This window comes from Schistocerca americana, chromosome 6, assembly GCF_021461395.2.
Source record: "Schistocerca americana isolate TAMUIC-IGC-003095 chromosome 6, iqSchAmer2.1, whole genome shotgun sequence".
Taxonomy (NCBI): Eukaryota; Metazoa; Arthropoda; class Insecta; order Orthoptera; family Acrididae; genus Schistocerca; species Schistocerca americana.
Genome location: NC_060124.1, coordinates 178,606,954 through 178,630,414, shown reverse-complemented (window position 1 = coordinate 178,630,414; position 23,461 = coordinate 178,606,954). Strand labels below are relative to the sequence as shown.

General features: G+C 42.3%; 1 protein-coding gene across 1 annotated transcript in view; it reads right to left on the bottom strand.

Moving 5' to 3' along the window:
* Positions 1-23,461, bottom strand: part of LOC124620034 (lipase 3-like) — a 410,637-nt gene that overhangs the window by 147,251 nt on the left and 239,925 nt on the right. Inside the window, exon 4 of the mRNA XM_047146699.1 lies at positions 14,997-15,192. Coding sequence (XP_047002655.1) covers positions 14,997-15,192 — 196 coding nt within the window. The remainder of the gene's footprint in view (positions 1-14,996; positions 15,193-23,461) is intronic.

Sequence of the window (23,461 nt, the reverse complement as noted above, 5' to 3'; positions counted from 1 at the left end):
CAATTTTGCTTATTGACAAACGTATCCAAATGAAAGTGGTCTTCGTTGCTAAAGCAAACCACAGGTTTGTACATACTAATTCTCATCATGGTCCGTGACCAACCATGCAATTCGAACGTCCTAACGCAAAACGTTGAGAAATTATGACGATTTTATTTCATGTAGTTCAATAATTGTTACCCTGTAAGAACAGCAGGGGTAAAATATGGTCTTGGATTACCTTGTTGAAACTCGTTGACGGGACACAGCACCCGCAATCAACATGTCAGAAATGTAACGGCTGCCTTCAAAATAAACGGCTCCACGAACGAGAACTAACCGCTGTCAGACTGTGGGCAAGCAAGGCAACGGTACTGAAGCGAATAAGTATTAATGTCAGTGCAATAGAGTTCCTGATGTATGCTGATGCCACTAACAAAATGTCTGCGTCATACACTTACATAAAATAAAGTATTTAAGTATTGTTCCAAAACTTGGTCAGATTCTGTGAGATTATTAAAATATTTAATATTGTGAATCGCAGCATGGTTCGCTAATTAGTTATTTCACACAACCACTCTTCTTGTAAAATTCTCAGACGCACATAATATTAATGCTAGAAAGTTCAAGTTTCGGAATTTGATGCAGCTTACCATAAAAATACGTGGTAGAAGTTTTTGATGTTGCTAAGCAACATTCATACAATAATTTTAAATGACCACACCGCCATTTGACTGTATTGTTGTTTATTTATATTACGACCTAGGTTTACGCCTTTTATGACATTTTCAAGTGACTGAGTCTATGTGCTGCAATAAACGTTAATGACATAAACCCAGTCACTTGAAAATGGCATGAAAGGTTGAAACCTAAGTCGTAATGAAATAAACAACAATACAGTCAAATGGCGGTGTGTTGTTTTAAAAATCATGGTAGAAGTTTTCAGGAAGTTACCTCTTTCACCTTCTCACTTATCTCACATTTTTCGAAATATTACAAGCATGTAATATTGGAGTTACAGAGCTCAACTTCTGGAATTAGGTTCACTTCATCAGAAGAAGTATACCGTAAGTATTCATGAAGATACCACATCCACATTTTGAATTATTAAATTGTGCCCAAATTTTCTAAAGCGAGTTTGATTAACTCAGCTTTGTTGTTAATCAACAATACCAAGATGACAGCACTATATTCGTTATGTGCAATAATGAAGCTGTATCAAGTCTCAAGATAATTTTGTAAATTTTATAAGATACTGTAACATCCACGAGATAAATTTTAGCTACAGTGCGACGAGAGGAAATTATGCCTCCAACAGTTATAAACATTATCTATTCGACGTATGAAAAAAAAATAGTGAAAACGATGATAAATATTAATTATTTATATAATATTCTATTATGTAATTGGCCATCTCGATGTGTATCATACAAAGACAATGATAATTGTAAATTCGTTTTATCATCTGCGTTTCTCTTCCTTTGTTTTTACCTTTTGTTGGTTGGCTTTTGTAGGTTGCGGGCGGATATCAAACTGAGGTCTGTTAAGAAATTGTAATTATTTGTTAATTATTACTTGAGAATAGAGTTCATTATTATTATAAATATGAGTGAATAATTATTTGTAACTTTAATTCCTCTCTCAATAAGCATTATCTGTGTTAAATTATTTCTTTCCGCTGCAAGGAGCGCAGCCATTGATGATAGCGATTTGTATCGCGTTTTTGTCTGTGTTTTCCTTAGAAACAAATCAAATGTTTGCTTGATGAAGTCTAAATAGTGCACAATACGAAAGTAGAATTTATGGAGTTTAATAAGCATTTCAAATACTTACTTATTTCGTCTAACAATAGAAAGTCTCTATCAGTTGTCTGCCGCCATCTTAACGATTATCTCAGCGGAAAACTCAAATTACGCAACTCTGCAGACATAAATGCCGAACATAATACAAATGTGTAAAAATAAGTGTGCACCTGTGGTCCCGAACTCATTTTAATGAAAATGATTCGAATCAGATTGGTTCTTTAAAAACAGTGCTCATAGCACGATCGTTATAACAAACTTTTCTAGCTGATGTATGGAGCCGAAATTAATTACGCACGAGTTGCGAATAATATTGTTTCAGGTAACATACGTCAGTGTTGTGCGCGGCTGATATTCGATGGTTTTAATGATCATTTTGCTGAAGATAACTATTTCCATCATAATCAATAGTTGTATAGAATCTGTTGTATGAACTGTGATTTAGTGACACTTACACAACTTACAGACAACACTTTAACACGCCGTTAACTTGGAGTTCTTTAGCAACTTGACCAAATCTTTAGCCGGGAGAAAATTTATTTAGTAATTACTCAATGTAATAAAATAAGATTATCATTTTCATTTACAAATTAGTTAAACACCAAACCACTGAATAACACAACGAACGCCACAGTACGGAATTAAGACAGAGACACTTCAGAGAGTACCATCTATTGTCGGATTCGTTTAGAAAATTCTGGAGTTCAAAATATAAGAGCTACTGGGCTAAGGATTTTCTAGGAGTAAATGAAGTACAGACATACTTACAGAAAAATTTGGATCGTTGTTAGTGTTCAAATAACAACGATATAAATAATTTTGTAACCGTAAAAAGTGATGGCTGGTGAGGCGGAACCAGTTTGGAGCAAGCGTTCCGTTCGCCGTCCGCACCGAGCGTATATAAATAACGAGGCCTCTGCACCTGAAAGGTTATTCGATCGTTGTCAGTCATACGGGAATGTGCTGCGCTCCGCTGCGAGTATGTTTCGTCCGCCTAACCCTCGGCTGGCGTTAATAATGGCTGACATTATTGTGTTTCGGTTCATTGATATATCGCGTATAACTGGTGAAACTGTGTAAAAGTGAACGTACCTGGATTATGAATTTATCTGGAAAATTCGTGTTTTGTTTTCCGAGTTCTGTTTTGTATGCTGCCCGCTGTGTTACAGAAAACCGTGTGGCTAATGTCCGAAATTATTCTCCATTTTTCAGACGAGCAATTAACTTTTTCGTAAACGGGAACAAACAGCAGAAATCTCCTGTGAACTGTTTCAAGTGCTGAAAACGAGTTTTAATGATTTTCACACTTATTCTGTTGCATGTGAAAATTTATCATAATATACTGTTTCTTTAAATGACAGTAGACTTTTATTTATCATCGTGATTCCTGACTCCTTTGCATTATTCTTAGAGAGTTAGAACTTTTTCAGAAGCTGCGACATGGTCGCGAATTGAACAGTGACACGAATATAGAATAGATTTCCTTTACTACACGTCTAATGGTAACAAATTTTTCATCAGACTACCGGTTTCGGTCTATAATGACCACCCTCAGATCTGTTTTAAAAAAACATGTCCTAATATACTGGAGCCATAGCGAGATAAAACAGATCTGATGACAGTCGTTATAGACCGAAACAGGTAGTCTGATGATAAAAAATTTGTGACCGTAGACGTGTAGTAAAGGAAACTAATTACAACATTTTGTTTCAGTTAGGTGAGCTGAGAAGTGGACCTGTAGATTGAAGACTATGGACAGTACGTTCTCCATCGCTTTCTGGTTGTCTGCACAAATAGTTTTCAGGCCCTTTTAAAAGGCCGTGCGTGGTACATAAGAATTGCATAGGCCTACCAAATATTTCTGCTTATAACCTATAAACTATATATGAAACTGTTTGAGATATTATTACTTGCCGCCCCACAACTTGCTGGTCCAAATGACGATAACGAAAGCAGTGCGTCAAAACTTGATTCACACACGGATACGCCCGTTGTGCACACAGGATCAAGATTCGTTCGAAAAGACGACGTGGTGGCAGACCTGTGGCCCTTGTTGTGGTTGGGCGCACCACTACCGGAGCCCCCCCCCCCCCCCCCCCCACCCCCACCCCACTCCCAGCCACCGCCCACTCTTTGTTCCCGCGACACTACTGTAGAGTGACGTGACGACAGCCCCTGGAGCTCCACATGTCGTCGCATTGTTCGGGTAGATACTCGTATTGCTACAGAAGAAAGTGACGAGGCTGAAAGATTACACGTATACGTGGAAGGCACTACCCAACCAGTTTCGTGCCGTTGCTGGCGCTGTCATGCTGATCATTTGCATATACATTGCAGCGCCAAAGAAAGTGGATAGGCATACGTATTCAAATACAGAGATATGTAAACAGGGAGAATACGGCGCTGCGGTCGGCAACACCTATCTAAGACAACAAGTGTCTGGCGCAGTTGTTAGATCAGTTACTGCTCCTACAATGGCAGGTTATCAAGATTTAAGTGAGTTTGAACGTCGAGTTATAGTCTTTGCACGGGCGACGGGACACAGCATCTCCGAGGTAGCAATGAAGTGGTGATTTTCCCGGAAGACATTTCACGAATGAACCGTGAATATCAGGAATCCGCTAAAACTTCAAATCTCCGACATCGCAGGGGCCATAAAAAGATCCCGCAAGAACGAGACCAACGACGACTTAAGAGAATCGTTCAACTTGCTTCCAATTTGCTGCAGATTTCAATTCTCGGCCATCAACAAGTATCAGCGTACGAACGATTGTCCGTAATATCATCGATATGGGCTTTCGGAGCCGAAGCCCCACTCGCGAACCCTTGGTGACTGCACCACACAAAGCTTTACCCCTCGCCTGGGCCCGTCAACACCGACAATGGACTGTTGATGACAGGAAACATGTTTCTTGGTGGAACGAGTCTCGTTTCAAATTGTATCGAGCGGATGGTCGAGTACGGGTACGGAGACAACGTCATGAATCCGTTGACCGTGCATGTCAGCAGAGGACTATTCAAGATGGTAGAGGCTCTGTAATGGTGTGGGTTGTGTGCAGTTGGAGTGATATGGGATACCTGATACGTCTAGATACGATTCTGACAGGTGAAACGTACGTTAGCATCCTGTCTGGCTACGTGCATCCATTCATGTTCACTGTGCATTCAGACATACTTGGATAATTCCATTAGGACAATGCGACATCCCTCACGACCAGATTTCTACAGAGTGGCTCCAGGAACACTATTCTGAGTTTAAACACTTGCGCTGGCCACCAAACTTCCCAGAGATTTTCAGACAGTTTCTATTCCATTACAATAAGATAAATTGACTTATTCCAGAGTGTTCAGTTTAAGTAAATATTTACTTTTTAATTTCTGTAACACTAAATGCGATGTGCCCTACTACAATGAGCTATGTACGTACTTACCATGTCGTGGTTCAGAGAATGCAAGTCATATTGTTTCTTTATTTTTGTTACAGGTAAAATTCGACAGACCAAAGAGTATTACCTTGTAGGTATTTGTACTTTGTGCGTGCGTCAATTTAATCTCTTTGGCGATCATATGGTATCTGTACTTTTGACAGTTATAACGTGTCAGTTGTTAAGTATGGAGTTATCACCAACTGTGTATTACTGAAGCTGTGCCAAGGCATGCCCATTATATGGACTGTGTCCAGGCGTACCATTATTAGCTATGTATCGTCTAATTTGGTTGAGTCATATTTGACGAAATTGTATTTTTGATTTATTGATGTACATTATGATATGCTATGGCTTTAAAATGACCTGTTTTAATTCCCACATTTTGTATGATGCTTGTGTACATTCTGTATTCGTCTTTTTTGTGCCTTACACGTTTCTCCTGTGAAGATGTTTGTAATAACCGAAACGGGTAGAAAATGAACACACAGTGGTAGAGCTGACGGCACAAATGTTTTTTTTTTTTTTAATATTTAACAGCTGCAGACAGTCACCTACAAAAAATTTCAATAGAACATTCATTTTACGTACTATACATACCAGCACTAGTCATAAGAATTGCATTTAGATACAAAAAATGTTATCCAAAACGCAAGAAGGCAATTTTTAGTTGCAAAAAGTATAACTTCAAGAAATTTAATTATGTTTACATGACAACGAAGATAACGTAGCAGGAAGCTCACTGAAGCTGTTTCCATTTTTTTAACGCTTCATACAAATACGAGATAATACTAGAAAATGAAAAAATTCGCCTTTATTCGACCATTCATGAAATATAGCTAATGAAGTTAGTCGAAGAAGGCTGTAAACGAAAGCGAATGGATGAGGTATAAGGGGGAACGGGAAGAAAAGCATTTGTCCGGAAATGTAATGATCTTGGGTTCGAGTCCAGGTCCGGCAGTGTGCTCGTAATGAAAACGTTCCCATGTTCATTGTTAGGAAGTCACGGAAATTCCATAACGCTGTATAAAAGTTCCTCGAGACTGTAACTAGATTCACAGCCACTCAGACGAATATCTGCCGAATATATCCATTCCTCACTTATTTTCCAATACACTAGCAGACTATCAAGCTGATGAACTCTGAGGCTCTAATATGGTACGATAACACCAGAGAAGAAACCGACGTAGTTGCCGCATTATTCCGGCCTTCACAGCAAGCATGCATATTGTGAAGCCTGGGCAGTTAAGGTTTTGGCAACAAGACAACCAAATACACCCTTTCAGCAACAGTTCTATTTTACAACATTGTACACTTTCAAAAAGACTTAATATTACACCCCCTCTGCGTGCAGGCTAACGTGAATTAATCAGCACTGACAAAAAATTGTTCAGTATCCATACGCTGGTAAAATCTCAGAAAATATGACATAAAATTTAAACAGTTGTCTAAGATGATCTGCTTTTAATAATAGCAACAAAACATTGAGATACTGCTGAAAATAAATGAAATATAGTGTCGCACTTTCGGATGGACGTGTAATCTGTAGGACAATAGAAAAAAAGGTGTCTGGATCAATAAACGTGTATACAGTAATTGGGTTCTCTGTACGTTGGAGATGTAGAACATGACGTAAAATCGATTTAGCGATTGCTGAGAACTATGAAAACCACTCAAATGATGTAGACACTTACGTTCACCATACATCTAAGATTTCTGAAAGTTGAATTATTGGAGATAGAAAACATACGATTTGACGTGTTATATTCATTTTAATAAGCACACACATTCTATTTCTATTCCTGTAAGTTTCATTTACACATGTGCAATATAAACGGATAGTTACAACAGTAAAACTGATTTCGTTTTCAAAATATAACTGCATATTTTGTATAGTTCTTTAAATCGGCGTGGTAGTGTCGCAGACATAAACTACGGAGGAACATTTTCTAATCAATCTTCTCGCGTACCGCCCGCGGAGGGGGCGAGGGTGCGGAGAGGATTTAATTTAGTGCAAAATCTACCCTCCGCCATACACCATATGGCGACTTGTGGTGTACCCAGGCAGATGCAGATAGTGCCATGTAAGGTGATTTTTGCACGCAGTGAAAACTGAAGTCCTGGAGAATGTTCCTTCAATATACGTGCGAATATGAGCCCATAATAGTTCTGCCTAAACAATCATCCACTAGGAAACAGGATTCATGTACAAATATAGTAAAATCACGATGATAGAGTTCAGATACACTCATTTACGAGTAAGTGCTCTTTTGTATAGATATCAGAAACGGGGCAGGGATGAAATTATAAATTATAATGGAATGGAAATTTCCAATTAAATGCGTTTTAATTTATCACGAATATGTTGAATTATTTCCTCAGTTTGCGCGATACAGCCGCAGCACAATGTGAAATGTTTCCGCAAGAAGTTATTTCTATTATTCTGCATTAAACCACATTAGCATAAAAATTTTAAATTCTGATTTTGCTATGAAGTCACGCGTACAGCATGCCCTGAATACTGTGTGAACCACCCAAGCCTAATTTTTTTACAAAAGGGAAATTCTCACATGACAGAAATGAAGCCCTCTATTGTGTGCAAGCTGCTCTCGAAATTCCGATGGTGATGTCTCCACCAAAGCATATACTAATAAATATGCTGTATCAAATGTTGCGAAATCTTAACTTAAGAATAGTTGTTTTAAGAGCAGTACACTCGTAGAACACTGATGCGTCACTTACAGAAAAGATAGAGTATTTACATATCAACTGAGGAGAGAGAAGAAGAAAATTTCTTCGTGTACTTTGAGGCAATGTTATTTAACGGTTGTAACCCCTGTCTTTTTTGGGCTATAATGTTGTAGGGTTATGCTTTTTAGTAAGACTTAATCAAGCGGATACTGTTCGGTTAAAAAGTTCTGTCTCAGGTAGACACTTTAGTCTATCAATAATTTACAAATGGTACCCTCAACATCTGCTAGTATCTTAGTGAATGTGTGGTTACTCTCTACCATTGCCTTCTGTATGAAATGTTCCTTCTTTTAACAAAATATTCGATACGTAAACTTTAAGATTCAGTGACTATCAAATTTGGATCAAATGTCACCCTTGCCTTACCTTAACGAGAAATAAACCTTTTTATTTTGGAAGATCGCAAGGAAGGATGCATCAGTTACTAGTTTAGACCAGTTAATTGGCCTTCTTCAGATTGCATAGTAGAATACAGTGTCTACATTGGCTCCTGCAGTATGACGCTTTGTCACCGTCACAGTTTCAAAGTCAAAACTGTAAACGTGATTGTGACTAAACGTCTTGCTATTGGAGTCGACGTAAATAATGCATTCTATTATGTGATCTGAAGAGGGCCACGTAAGTGGTAGAAATCGATGTATCTTTCCTTGTGATATTGGAAAATAAATACTTTTTCTAAGGAAAACTACAACTCTGCTACACTAACAATGTTAGGCAATTAAAACACACAAGAACTTCAGCGCTTTACACACTGATGTGGCAGAAGTCATGGAGTAATGATATTCACGCACACAGATGGCGGTAGTACCGCCTACAGAAGTTGTAGAAGGACAGCGCATTGGTGGAGCGGTGATTTGTACTCAGGAGATTCATGTAAAATGGTTTCGGGCGTGATAACGGACGCACGACGAGAATTAACAGACTTTCAACGTGGAATGGTAGTTGGAGCTAGACAGATGGAACATTACATTTTGGAAATTGTTAAGGTATTCACTATTCTGAAATCCACAGTGTAAAAAGTGTGTCGAAAATACCAAATTTCTGGCATTATGCAGGGACAACGCAGTGGTGGACGATCTTCACTTAACGACCGAGAGCAGCGGCCTTTGTATATGATTGTCAGTGGTAGCCGCAGAAGTCAGTGTGGGACACACGACAAACGTTTCCGTTCGGACATTGGGGAAAAATTTGGCCTTAATGGTGTATGGCAGCAGACGACATACGCCAAGAGCCTTTGCTCACAACATGACATCGCCTGCAGCGCCTTCCGTGGGTTCGTGACCATATCGATAGGACCCTAGATGGCTGTAAAACCGTGTTCTGGTCAGATCTGATTTCAGCTGGTATGAGCTAATGGTAGGGTTCAAGTGTACTGCAGACATCACGAAGTCAAGGACCCAAATTGTCAACAAGGCACTGTGAAACCTTGTAATAGCTCCATAATGGTGTGGGCTATGTTTGCAAGGAATGGATTGGGTTCTCTGGAGACGATCTACAGCCATTCGTGGATATCACGCACCCAAACAGCGATGCAATTTTTGTGGATAACAACGCGCCATGTCGCTGCGCCACAATTGTTCACCATTGCTATGAAGAACATTCTGGGCAGTTCGAGAGATTGGTTTGGCAACCCAGATCACCCAACCTGAAGCCCACGAACATTTATGGGACAGTCAGTTCGTGCACAGGTCCCTGCACCAGCAACACTTTCTCCATTTTACTGTTTTAAACATGGCTGTTTCTAAGCAACCGTATATTAGTTGCAACATAGGAATCACACAGCCAGCCGGTTGCAAATAACAGCTATTTGCAACCGGTTGGATGCGTCATTCCTATGTTGAAGCTTTCTCAATTCAGCTATAGGAGTAGCATGGTTCAATATTCCTGCAGGGGATTTCCAACGATTTATTGAGTCCATGCCACGTCTAGTTCCTGCACAACACTGGGCAAAAGGAGGTCCGACATGGTTTTAGGAGGTACCTCGTGACTTTGTCACCTCAGCGTACGTTACAATTCATTGCACGCAAGTACCTTTTGCAGAGGATAGTCCACGTATCGCCTCTCATTTGGAAACAGTGTTACTGAACTCGTCTCTGCAGTGGGTTACGAATTGTTTCAGACAGTTATCCAGCGATCTCAGCATCGCCTCAGAGAAATTCTGTAGATTGATGTTAGCTCATCTTTAAGTACGAGGTGTAGACTGTAGTACGCCTCCGTACATGCATGGTCAGCGCGTCTGACTGCCAAGTGGGGGACACGGGTTCGATTCCCGGCACTACCAGGAATTTTTCCTCGGTGAGAGGACTGGTGGAGGTCAAATGATGAACTATTTCCAAAAGTAGTCGCTATTTCGAGATCACGAAACGCGGCAACGGCCGAGAGAGTGGTGGGCTGACCATTTGGCGCATTCTATGACGCCACTGCCAAAGGAGGACATGGCGGTCGGCTAGACCGACTAGTCCCTCTAGGGCCACAACGCGGAACTCTATGTCTTTATAGGCCGTGGACCATACTGGAGCGTTAGATGCAGTCTCAAATCAGCAGTAAAATTTGTTAGTTCCCCTCGTGTGTGAACCACGTTCCTATCCAGTGGCCATTGCAGACATTTGAGCCCAATTGGATGGGAAGTGAATTAAAAAGCTCCTGCTTCAAGTATATTTGTACTACATAGATCAACATTTCACAGTGAATTCGCGCCCTGTTGGCTGGTTCACATTTTGCCTCTACGGAAACTGGCGGAAGGATGGCGGCGTAAATTTCCTCCTCAACAGATTTTACGCTTGTGCCCTTAATTAAATTCCAAACCCCTCCGCATTGAGTCATGGAGTGAAGCTATCATGAGACTGTTGATGGTGATCCGTCCGTTGGATGGGGACGTTAAACTCGGCAACGTCTTTTGTTTCTATTCGAGAGGAGTAGGCTATGAGCCAGCACCGGCTTTGATACAGTCCATCTTCACATCATCATCCGACACAGACAGATACCACACTACACACACTCCCATTCCACTCAACTACTATACTTATCACATACACTTCAACATGCAACTCTCACATTTTGCGAAGGAAAGGTGCAAATGTGCGCGAAGGATAAGAAAACATTTAGTTAGCCAGCTGAACTTCTCTTTGATATCTCGCAGCCAACAGTGACATAAGACTTTAGTTGTTTTCTATTCCAATCTCTGAGGCAGTAGAAACTGGTTCCTTTCCCATTCCTAGCCGCTCGCAACTGCACATTTTAATTAAATCACACACCGAATCGCCAAAGAAACTGGTTTAGGTTTGCATATTCAAATACAGCGATACGTAAACAGGGCAGAATTTGGCACTGCGGTCTGCAACGCTTATATAAGACAAGTAGAATGAAATTTTCACTCTACAGCGTATTGTGCGCTGATATGAAACTTCCTAGCAGATTAAAACTGTGTGCCGGACCGAGACTCGAACTCTGGACCTTTGCCTTTCGCGGGCAAGTGCTCTACCAACTGAGCTACCCAAGCACGACTCACTCGCCGTCCTCTCAGCTTTAATTCCACCAGTACCTCCCGATTCGAGTCTCGGTCAGGCACACAGCTTTAATCTAAAAAATGGCTCTGAGCACTATGGGACTCAACTACTGAGGTCATTAGTCCCCTAGAACTTAGAACTAGTTAAACCTAACTAACCTAAGGACATCACAAACATCCATGCCCGAGGCAGGATTCGAACCTGCGACCGTAGCGGTCTTGCGGTTCCAGACTGCAGCGCCTTTAACCGCACGGCCACACAGCTTTAATCTGCCAGGAAGTTTCAGATCAGCGCACACTCCGCTGTAGAGTGAAAATTTCATTCTAGAAACATCTCCGAGGCTGTGGCTAAGCCATGTCTCCGCAATAACCTTTCATCCAGCAGTGCTAGTTCTGCAAGGTTCGCAGGAGAGCTTCTGTGATGTTTGGAAGGTAGGAGACGAGGTACTGGCGGAATTAAAGCTGTGAGGACGGGGCGTGAGTCGTGCTTGGGTAGCTCAGTTGATAGAGCACTTGCCCGCGAAAGGCAAAGGTCCCGAGTTCGAGTCTCGGTCCGGCACACAGTTTTAATCTGCCAGGAAGTTTCAAGACAACAAGTCTCTGGCGCAGTTCTTAGCTCGGTTATTGCTGCTACAATGGCAGGTTATCAAGATTTAAGTGAGTTTGAATGTGGTGTTATCGTCAGCGCATGAGCGATGTGACACAGCATCTCCGAAGTAGCGATGAAGTCGGGGTTTCTCGGACGAACATTACACGAGTGCACCGTGAATATCAGGAATCCGGCAAAACATCAAATCTCCGACATCGCTGCGGCCAGAAAAAGATCCTGCAAGAACGATGGCTTAAGAGAATCGTTCAACGTGACAGAAGTGCAACCCTTCCACGAGTTGCTGCAGATTTCAATGCTGGGCCATCAACAAGTGTCAATGTGCGAACCATTCAAGGAAACATCAACGACACGGGCTTTTGGAGCCAAAGGACCACTCTAGCACACTTGATGACTGGACGACACTTCTCGCCTGGGCCCGTCAACACTGGCATTGGACAGTTGATGACTGGAAACATGTTGCCTTGTCGGACGAGTCTCGTTTCAAATTGTATCGAGCAGATGGACGTGTACAGGTATGGAGGAAACCTCATAAATCCATGGACTCTGCATGTCAGCAGGAGACTGTTGAAGCTGGTGGAGACTCTAATGGCGTGAGGCGTGCGCAGTTGGCGTGATCTGGGACCCCTGATATGTTTAGATACGACTCTTGACAGCTGACACGTACGTAAGCATCCTGTCTGATTACGTGTTTCCATTCATGTCCATCGTGCATTCCAACGGACTTGGGCAATTCCAGCAGGACAATGCGACACCCCAGACGTCCGGAATTGCTACAGAGTGGCTCCATGAACACTGCCACTGGTCACCAAAGTACCCAGACATGAACATTATTAAGCATATCTAGGATCCCTGATGTAGAGGCTTATCTCACTAGGGGTAAGTTAGATACTGCCTACAGGAAAATTAAAAAGACCTTTGGAGAAAAGAGAGCCACTTGTATGCATATCAAGAGCTCAGATGGAAACCCAGTTCTAAGCAAAGAAGGGAAAGCAGAAAGGTGGAAGGAGTACATAGCGGGTCTATACAAGGGCGATGTACTTCAGGACAATATTATGGAAATGGAAGAGGATGTAAATGAAGATGAAATGGGAGATACGATACTGCGTGAAGAGTTTGACGGAGCACTGAAAGACCTTAGTCGAAACAAGGCCCCGGGAGCAGACAACATTGCATTGGAACTACTGACGGCCTTGGGAGAGCCAGTCCTGACATAACTCTACCATCTGGTGAGCAAGATGTATGAGACAGGCGAAATACCCTCAGACTTCAAGAAGAATATAATAATTCCAATCCAAAAGAAAGCAGGCGTTGACAGATGTGAAAATTACCGAACTATCAGTTTAATAAGTCACAGCTGCAAAATAGTAACACGAATTCCTTACAGATGAATGGAAAAATTGGTAGAAGGTGACCTCGGGGAAGATCAGTTTGGATTCTGTAGAAATGTTGGAACACGTGAGGCAATACTGGCCTTACGCCTTATTTTAGAAGAAAGATTAAGGAAAGGCAAACCTACGTTTCTAGCATTTGTAGACTTAGAGAAAGCTTTTGACAATGTTGACTGGAATACTCTCTTTCAAATTCTGAAAGTGGCAGGGATCAAATACAGGGAGCGAAAGGCTATTTACAATTTGTACAGAACCCAGAGGGCAGTTATAAGAGTCGAGGGGCATGAAAGGGAAGCTGCGGTTGGGAAGGGAGTGAGACAGGGTTGTAGCCTCTCCCCGATTTTATTCAATCTGTATATTGAGCAAGCAGTAAAGGAAACAAAAAGAAAAATTCGGATTAGGTGTTAAAATCCATGAAGAAGAAATAAAAACTTTGAGGTTCGCCGAAGACATTGTAATTCTGTCAGAGACAGCAAAGGACTTGGAAGAGCAGTTGAACGGATTGGACAGTGTCTTGAAAGGAGGATGTAAGATGAACATCAACAAAAGCAAAACGAGGATAATGGAATGTAGTCGAATTAAGTCGGGTGATGCTGAGGGAATTAGATTAGGAAATGAGACACTTAAAGTAGTAAAGGAGTTTTTCTATTTGTGGAGCAAAATAACTAATGATGATCGAAGTAGAGAGGATATAAAATGTAGACTGATAATGGCAAGGAAAGCTTTTCTGAAGAAGAGAAATTTGTTAACATCTAGTATGGATTTAAGTGTCAGCAAGTCGTTTCTGAAAGTATTTGTATGGACTGTAGCCATGTATGGAAGTGAAACATTGACGATAAATAGTTTGGTCAGAAAAAGAGTAGAAGCTTTCGAAATGTGGTGCTACAGAAGAATGTTGAAGATTAGATGGGTAGATCACATAACTAATGAGAAGGTATTGAATAGAATTGGGGAGAAGAGGAATTTGTGGCACAACTTGACAAGAAGAAGGGACCGGTTGGTAGTACATGTTCTGAGGCATCAAGGGATCACAAATTTAGCATTGTAGGGCAGCGTGGATGGTAAAAACCGTAGAGGGAGACCAAGAGATGAATACACTAAGCAGATTCAAAAGAATGTAGGTTGCAGTAAGTACCGGGAGATGAAGAAGCTTACAGAGAATAGAGTAGCATGGAGAGCTGCATCAAACCAGTCTCAGGACTGAGGACCACAACAACAACAGGATGCCTTGCAGCGTGCTATTCAAAAGAGATCTCCACCTCCTCGTTCTCTTACGGACTTATGGACAGCCTTGCAGGATCATGGTGTCAATTCCCTCTAGCACTACTTCAGACATTAGTCGAGTCCATGCCACGTCGTGTTGCGGCAACTCTATGTGCTCGCGGGGGCCTTACACGATATTAGGCAGGTGCGCAAGTTTCTTTGGCTGTTCATTGTGTTAAGACACTTAAAATGGTTTACATTCCGCGTTAACTGTTGCCCTTTTCGACCCGTTTGGGAGGAAGGTAAAGAAGGGAAGGGGCTGCCTTAACTCACCCAGGCCGGTGTCCGGTCCGGCGATGACCCAGTCCAGCGAACTGGCGAGCACCCCGTGCTGCAGCAGGACGACGGGGGCGGCAGTGGCGCCAGCGGACTGGCGCGCCAGGATGCGGTGCAGCGCCAGCACGTGGCCGTCCGCCGTCACCGCGCGGTGCTCCTCGGCCGCGTAGCCGTGCTGGCGCGCCAGCTCCACCTGCGACAGGCGGATATGGAGTTGTGCGAGTGTGGCCGAAACGCTCCCTCGTCGCTGGATACCATATACAGCCACGAGTACGTTCGGGAATATCTACAGAGGATTGGCCCTTGGTTCAGGGAGTTGCGATTGATCCTCACCACACGCAAATGTAACGTATTGCGAATGAATAGACAGAAACATCCGTTACTGTATGACTACAAGACTGCACAATAATCACTGGAAGCAATTACGTCACTGAAACAAATATGGTTTTGCCGACGGAGCTGCTTAAAGTGGAATGACCACATAAAAGTAAGGCAGATGCTGGACTGAGATCGTTAGAAGAATCGTCAAGAAATGTAGCCCACCCAGGAAGGGGCTAGCTTACAAAGCCCTCGCTCGATCAATACTCGATAATTTCTCGTCAGCCTGGGATCTGTACGAGACAGGACTGATGAAGGAAATAGAGAAGATCCAGAGAAGAGCAGGGCGTTTCGTTACTGTTTCATTCAATAAGCGCTAAGGCATGTTGTACTCAGAATCTCAGGGGCTTTCGGCACTACCGCGATTAAGGCAATGTGCGTGGTCCTGGGAGTTTTCCCTATGACATTTCAGTTCGCCACAGAGCAGAAGAGGGGGAAGACGTGGGAAAATGAGAGAAATAACTGGACAAGACATAACCCACAAACGGAAATCAACAACTGGATAATCGATACATGGCAGACAGAATGGGACGCAACTGATAAGGAAAGACGACTCTACTCTTTCTTCACCGGTGTACAAGAGCTGATGAATTTGAAGTACATAAATCCAGCATGCGGCATGGTGCACTTTCTCACGGGCCGTGGCCCGTATCCTGTGCATCCCCACATGTTTGGCCTAAAAAAGATTCATACTTGTCCCTGTGGTGAGAATGGCACACCTGAACACGTAGTGCTCATCTGTGATGCTCTAGGTCACATAAGACCGAGTTTAGGTAACCAGGAAGTAGGACAGTTAATACGCAGACAAGATGACTAGTAGTATATAAATAACATCTCCGACGAAGTATTGCAAGCACTTTATGCGGCATACAAACTGGAGAGACCGTACGCTAGAATACGACAGACTCCATATGGGGCAGATCAGCAGTACATAGTAAACGACACTGACACAAACACAGACACGAAATCAGACGCTATAACACACACAGGAAATGAAGACAAGGTAAACATACAAACATAACAAAAGTAAGCGAGGGTTCTACCACTAAATCGAATAAGTATGAAAATGTAATTCTCTATGTAACTGTTGTTATACCATTTCATAGCATGTAACACAGTATGAAGATGTGACATTTCTTCTTCTTTCGCTGCATCAGGGGTGACTGACTGGAAGTTTTACCGAGCCCTCGCACCTGATGCAGCTGACTATGACATTTTAAATCAAGTCGCGATCTGCGCTGTTACGTCAAGTTCGGAAACACGGTATAAGCTAACTAATCAATAAATTAAACTAAGTATTACCATTGTCAAGGCAACGTATGTAACACATGTAACCATACCTGCAGAATGTGTGAAGAAAAGAACTGTTGCATTACGTATTAGTCAAATTCCTCTCTCTTGTTTCTTCCATTAAATACAGCTTTAATTTTGATTTAAAATACATCCACATATATCTTATTTACTATCATTTCCTAAGTTATCAACAAGTTTAAATAAAATTGTATATATGCATAGTACTTATAGTATATGTACATTTTTTACTTGTTATTTTCTTTTAGTTATCCTTTTGTAAAACTTTCAACAAAAAGAATGTACTATTAATAAAACTAAATTTGTATGACATAACATACGAAGTCGCACAATGTACGACCTGCTATATAATAACAGGCAGCATATTTTTACTGTATACACGAGCTATTCTGAGAGTAAGGTGCGATAGTTCGCGAAATGACAGTGAAAATCCGATGAAGCTTTTCACAAATGTGCTGGGAAGTGCCTCTAGTATGCCTGTCGATCGCGTCACGTAGCTGTTTTCAGTTATGAGCACGCATTGAGATCATAAAGAAGCCTAGAAAATAGTGTCTCCCGCCTAGAATGGGTGCCCGCTGAGAGGTTTCGCCTGATTTCATGGAACACCACATAACGTACCAGTCGCGTATTTTCTCTTCATAACAGTTCTCTGCCGCACACTGAAAGATCAATGGGGACGCTGCTGCATAGTTTTCGATGGGAAGTGTCTGATCACCCACAATAAAGCCCGTAATTGGCGGCCGCTGAGTTTTATCTCCGCTCACATGAACCGCTGGCTATAAAGACAACATTTCGGCCTAAACAAGGAACTGCAGACCAGCGTAGAGAAGTGGCGGAAAGCACAGGCGGCTTCGTTCTATGACGAAGTTATTGGAAAGTTGGTACAACGCTACGACAAAAGTCTGAATCATAGCGGCGACTATGTAGATACGTAGGTGGAAGGTACAGCAAACTGTTGCAAATAAAACATTTTTATTTTCACTGTGGTTTCCACTTCCCGTCTGATAGGACCTCACTGGACCACCTACTGACCCTACGACTTATCTTAAAAGATAGGTTAAGGAAAGGTAAATCTACGTTTATGGCATTTTTAGACTTAAAGAAAGCTTTTGAAATTGTTGACTGGAATACTCTCTTTCAAACTCTAAAGGTGGCAGAGGTCAAACACAGGGAGCGAAAGGCTTTTTACAATTTGTGCAGAAACCAGATGGCTGTTATGATTCGAGGGGCATGAAAGGGAATCAGTGATTGGGAAGGGAGTGAGACAGAGTTGTAGCCTAGCCCGATGTTATTCAATCTATATGTTGAGCAAGCAATTCAGGAATCAAAAGAAAAATTAGGAGTAGGAATTAAAATCCATGGAGAAGAAACAAAAACTTCGAGGTTTGCCGACGATATTGTAATTCTGTCAGAGACACCAAAGGACATCGAAGAGCAGCTGAACGGAACGGACAGTGTCTTGAAAGGAGGGTATAATCTGAGGATCAATATGAACAAAACGAGGGTCGGGGGTTGTAGTCGAATTAAATCAGGTAAGGCTGAGGGAATTAAAGAAGAAAATGAGACACTCAAAGTAGAAGATAAGTTCTGCTACTTGTGGAGCAAAATAACTGATGATGATCGAAGTAGAAAGTATATAAAATGAAGAGTGACTATGGAAAGGAAAGCATTTCTGAAGAAGGGAAATATATTAACATCGAGTATAGTTTAAGAGTCAGGAAGTCTCTTCTGAAAGGATTTGTATGGAGTGTAGCCGTGTATGAAAGTGTAACATGGACTATAAACAGTGTAGACAAGAAGAGAATAGAAACTTTCGAAATGTGGTACTACAGTAGAATGCTGAAGATTAGATGGGTAGACCACGTAACTAATGAAGAGGTACTGAACAGAATTTGGGAGAAGATGAATTTGTGGCACAGCTTCACTAGAAGAAGGAATCGGTTGGTAGGACACGTTCTGAGGCATCAAGTATTGGAGGAATGTAGGTTGCAGTGGTTGTTCGGAGATGAAGAGGCTTGTGCAGGATAGAGTAGCATGGAGAGCTGCATGAAACCGATCTCTGGACCACAACAACAACAACAACAGGACCTTACTTTCGGGACAGCTGTCGTACATGCTGGTAATAGCTTTATTGTATTAAGACAGCGCTTGGAAATGATCCATCGCTTGAAACTCGTAGCAGTAAACAAAATACAAAAAAAGCAGATGTGCTGGCTGAATTATTATTACAGCAGTAGCATTAAATTGAATTTAATATCTAGTTATTGTTTTACATAATTCATGTGTACCGACCTAGGTGGCGCAGTGGCTAGCACACTGGACTCGCATGCGGGAGGACGACGGTTCAGTCCCGCGTCCGGCCATCCTGATTTAGGTTTTCCGTGATTTCCCTAAATCGCTCCAGGCAAATGCCGGGATGGTTCCTTTGAAAGGGCACGGCCGACTTCCATCCCCGTCCTTCCCCAATCTGATGAGACCGATGACCTCGCTGTCTGGTCTCCTCCCCCAAACAATCCAATCCAATCCAATGCATGTGCATCAAGTTACCTTCAATTACGAGTGTGGAATGCGCTCAACGACTATGATATGAGTTTCAAAATGATGGAGCGCAGCGTTCAGCCATCCTTTTCTATCAGACTTTATTAAAGCAAATTTTGATTTAGGCTACTAAGTAGCCATTATCAGTGCAGTATTTGAGAGCTTCAATACATGTCCTAATACGTCGGGCCCCTGTTGTTCGGGCACCTGTCACAGTTCTTCGAGACTACTGTATCAGCACTGATATTGGCTAGTTACTAGCCGAAATCTAGATTTGCTTTAATAAAGCCTGAAAAGAAAGGACGACTGATTACTACGCTCCAGCGTTTTCATTGCACGTCTACGTTTGTAGTAATAGTGTAAACACAAATACCCAGATCACAACTCGGTAACACGTCATGGGAGGTTGCTCCGTTGGCAAGTTACGGTACGCGGTATTTCATTGTTTGCCACCACTATTTTCATGAGCATACAAACAAACAAAAAATTAATTGAGTAACTTTATTTTTTCGAGGTGATAGTTAAAAATGAAAATACCTCGTAAAAAAGTATTATAAATTTTTGCTCCTTTGCCTAAAGGATCTCCTCAATATGGTACGCATCTCTAAGGACCGAAAGCAATTCCAGTAGATCAGTACTGGAAGAAAGGACTTCTGAATGTTGTCGGTCTTGTTTCAGAGCTGTTAGAACGCGAGCAGAGCCTGGGGAGCCCTAAAGGCGGGGGCCGCTCCCCTAGCAGCGACTCCTCAAAGCGCTCTGCCGCTTTCTTCCACAGTGGGGGAATCAGCACGTGCCCGCCGCTTCCCTCCACTCGTCGCCGGCAAAGCTCCGCTACTCCCTCGCGTATTTTTTTGCACCTGTCTCTTCGGCATCCACCCCCGCGATCCGCGTATAGCACCGCACCCTGTTTGCCTGCCCCGCTACCGGCGCCTATTGGCTCTTCTGAGGGGATGTTCGCATCGCGGGCAATTTCTTGTCCGGGAACGCTCCCTTCACGAGCGGAGGAGGTTATTTTGCCAAGTCTGCATCGACGTCGTGCCGCCTAGCAGCGTCAGGAAATCCAATATAGCAGCATGAACCCGTTGTTCTCCAACTCCCCTGTTCCCTTACCTTTCCGGATGCTTCCTCATAAGGCAGTGAAAGTGCAGCAGCATTAGGGGTTGTGCTCGGTCTTTCGTGCACGGGATACAGTCTCATAGCAGAAATGGTAGAGCCTGTCTCTTTCTTGCGCTGGCAATTACTAAATTACTTTTAAAACGCTTTGTCCTCAGTGTACTGTTTTTAAAGGGCTATGGCCGATTTCAGAATATAACAGTAATAATAATTTTCTGCTTCAGTTATGGTTTATTTAAACCCGCAACGAGATTTAGAGGACTAGCAGAAATGAGATCGGCGATAAAGTTACAAAAATTCGTGACCACAGAATATACGAAGGAGCGGTTTACTACCTTTGGCCCGAAAAAAGCATGTTTTTTGAGATTTTTTTCGCGGTATGTGTTATAAATATCAGTGTCAAATTTGGTCAAAATGTTTATTGATATTTCCTCTACAAACTGGAAGTTATTCGACCGGAAATGTCGAAGAGCAAAGGCGGAAGTGCCGTCGGAACGAAACAAAATTTCGATGTAGACTTCCACGCGCGGTATGTCACAGGTCAGCCGGCTCGTCTGAGATCAAAATTTAATTGACGTTAGCGAAGTATATAAGGTTCTTTAGGAGTTGTACCTCGCTTAAGTTATTTTGACTGTAGGAACAAAATGGCGGCCATTTGAAAAAAAAATAGGGTTCTTTTTCATCGATTTTTCGACTTCGTCGGCCAAGTAAAAATATTTATAGTTGATGGATCGGAATAAAAGTGGTACAACTCCAAGACAATTTAGATAGCTTCGTCGGAAACTAAGAATCATGCCAATCGGTTCAGTAGATTTGAAGTTACCATACCGCGCAATAAAAAAAAAGTCATTTCGAGAAAAACGCGTTTAGGTTTTGACTACATATAAATGCAATATTATGCAACGTACGTTAAATCTCGTATTCCGGGTCCATAAACTAATCCTTCCTCTTTCTCATAGAGGGCATTCTGCTCGATCTGGGCTATCCTGTGCTGCTCCAGAGCCACTCGTATGGCCGGCGACAAGCAGTTTTCGGGCCGCTTGAATCCGGTGGTCGTCCGAATGCTTGGCGAACTGCGTCGAATAGAGTCCCAGGGTGACGTCCATCGTTTTCATGGTCTTCAGAATTGCTGAATACCCTTCGTTGAAGCTGGAAAGTCGCAATCTCCACAGTCTTTTCACCAGAATGCAAATGCTTGGGGGCTAACTTCCAAACACACGCATTCAAACTTTCATTTGAATTTTGTGTGTTTCCTCCCAAGTACCGGTACAATAACTCGTCTTCCGAAAGAAAAAAACTGGTGCGTGGAAAAGGCCGATTTCGGGCAGGTGCATTTTTTTGTTCAGCCGCTAATAACAAACATTTCCGTTCCTTATTCGGAAAAACCGTTTCAGGTGTGGATTCTAAACACTTTTATTGATCCAAAAATGCAATTTAAAAAAATGATTTTTTTACCCAAAAGATAGTAAACCTCCCCCTAAGAAATTATGCTGCCTTGGAAGTTAAATAACACATGAGAAATGAACCAAGAAGTATATGAAAAGCCGACAAGCACATGCAACGAGGGCATTCCTGGCCAAAAGACATGTGCTGGTATCAAACATGGGCCTTATTTTGAGAAAGTAATTTCTGAGAACGTATACGTTTGGCTCACATCATTGTACGATAGTGGGATATGGACTGTGTAGGAACCGGAAAAGAATCGAACCTTTAGAGATGTGGTATTACACTGGACTCATAGACTGATAAGGTACGAAATAAGGAGATTCTTCGCAGAATCAGCGAAGAAAGAAACATGTAAAGCACTGACAATAAGAAGGGACAGGGTTATAGGTATCGTGTTAAGGCATCGGGGAATAACTTGCAACTCTTACACCTTCTGTATTTAAACGTCTTGGTTTCAGAGTAACATGTACAATTAATGACCTCATTTATTGGACGTATTCGACTCTCTGTCGTTCCATAAGGATTTTTCCTTTTATTTACCCCTCAAGGACGATGGTAGCTATTACTTAGTGTCATAACAACCACAGTGAATATTCTTGGCAATTACGATCTCTTACTTATGAAGAAAAGTGTACCTATAGGAACAAATACTGCGATTAGTAAGTGAAAAAATGATGAAATTTCACATGTAAAAAAAATCATTTAGTTATGTTTTCGAACTTCCACTGCTATGAGTGTGAATTCTGAATCCTTCCTGGTGATGCTGACAAAGTTTGATTAATTTATTTGTAAAAGGATATGCAGTGGAAATTAAAATGTCCTGTGGTGTCTCTCCTGCTCCAAGTCGGTCCGTTAGACGTCCTACCCCCCTTAACCGCTGTAGCTATCCGTGCACGTTTCACGGGCGGGCCCGAACTTCCATATCGCCGCTCCTGCGCAATAACCTGTGCTCGTACACACAGTGTGTAATTCGTGTACCCGGGAGGACATTTTGACTGAAACTCGCTGCCTGGTATCGATGGATAAGAACGATATTGCAGTGCTGTCTTGTTCAGAAGAACGATGCAATGTTCTTTCGGACATGCAGGTATGTCCAAAGGAAGATGCACTGCGGCGACTGCAGCGGGTATGAAACACATAAAATGTATTCGCAGTTTCATCGTTCTTCCTAACAACATAGGCACTGCAACCGCGTATTCTGTTAGGGCGAAAATGTCTGCTAATGCTTCCCGGCGACATTAGACTTCCTTTAAAACTCATTATGCCCCTAACATGCGGCAGGGAGTAGGGAATTTGTGTTGTGTGTCTCCCAGTCATCTGCTGGGCTTCAGAGGCGGTAAGGTGTGCAAAATGAAGTCCCTGATTTGATTCTAAGACATCTTTCAACGTTTAGAGACACTCATTCTTTGGTTTTCTTGTTGAGAATCACTATCAGTTTACTGGGGTAGGTAGTACGCTGCACGCCATGTTAGTAGACCCTGCTGGTTCTGCGAAATCTCGCCATTTCGCAGCCGGCGAACGCTTGAAGGACGCCTAGCGTTGCTGCGAAGCGACAGTGAACGTTTTGTTTGTAACAGAAGTTGTTCCCCATCACACTTAGACGTTTGTCACAAGGATCTTGAAACGCTACGCATGTGTTCGTGGCGAAAATAAATTTTGCTTCAGAGGGTAAAGAC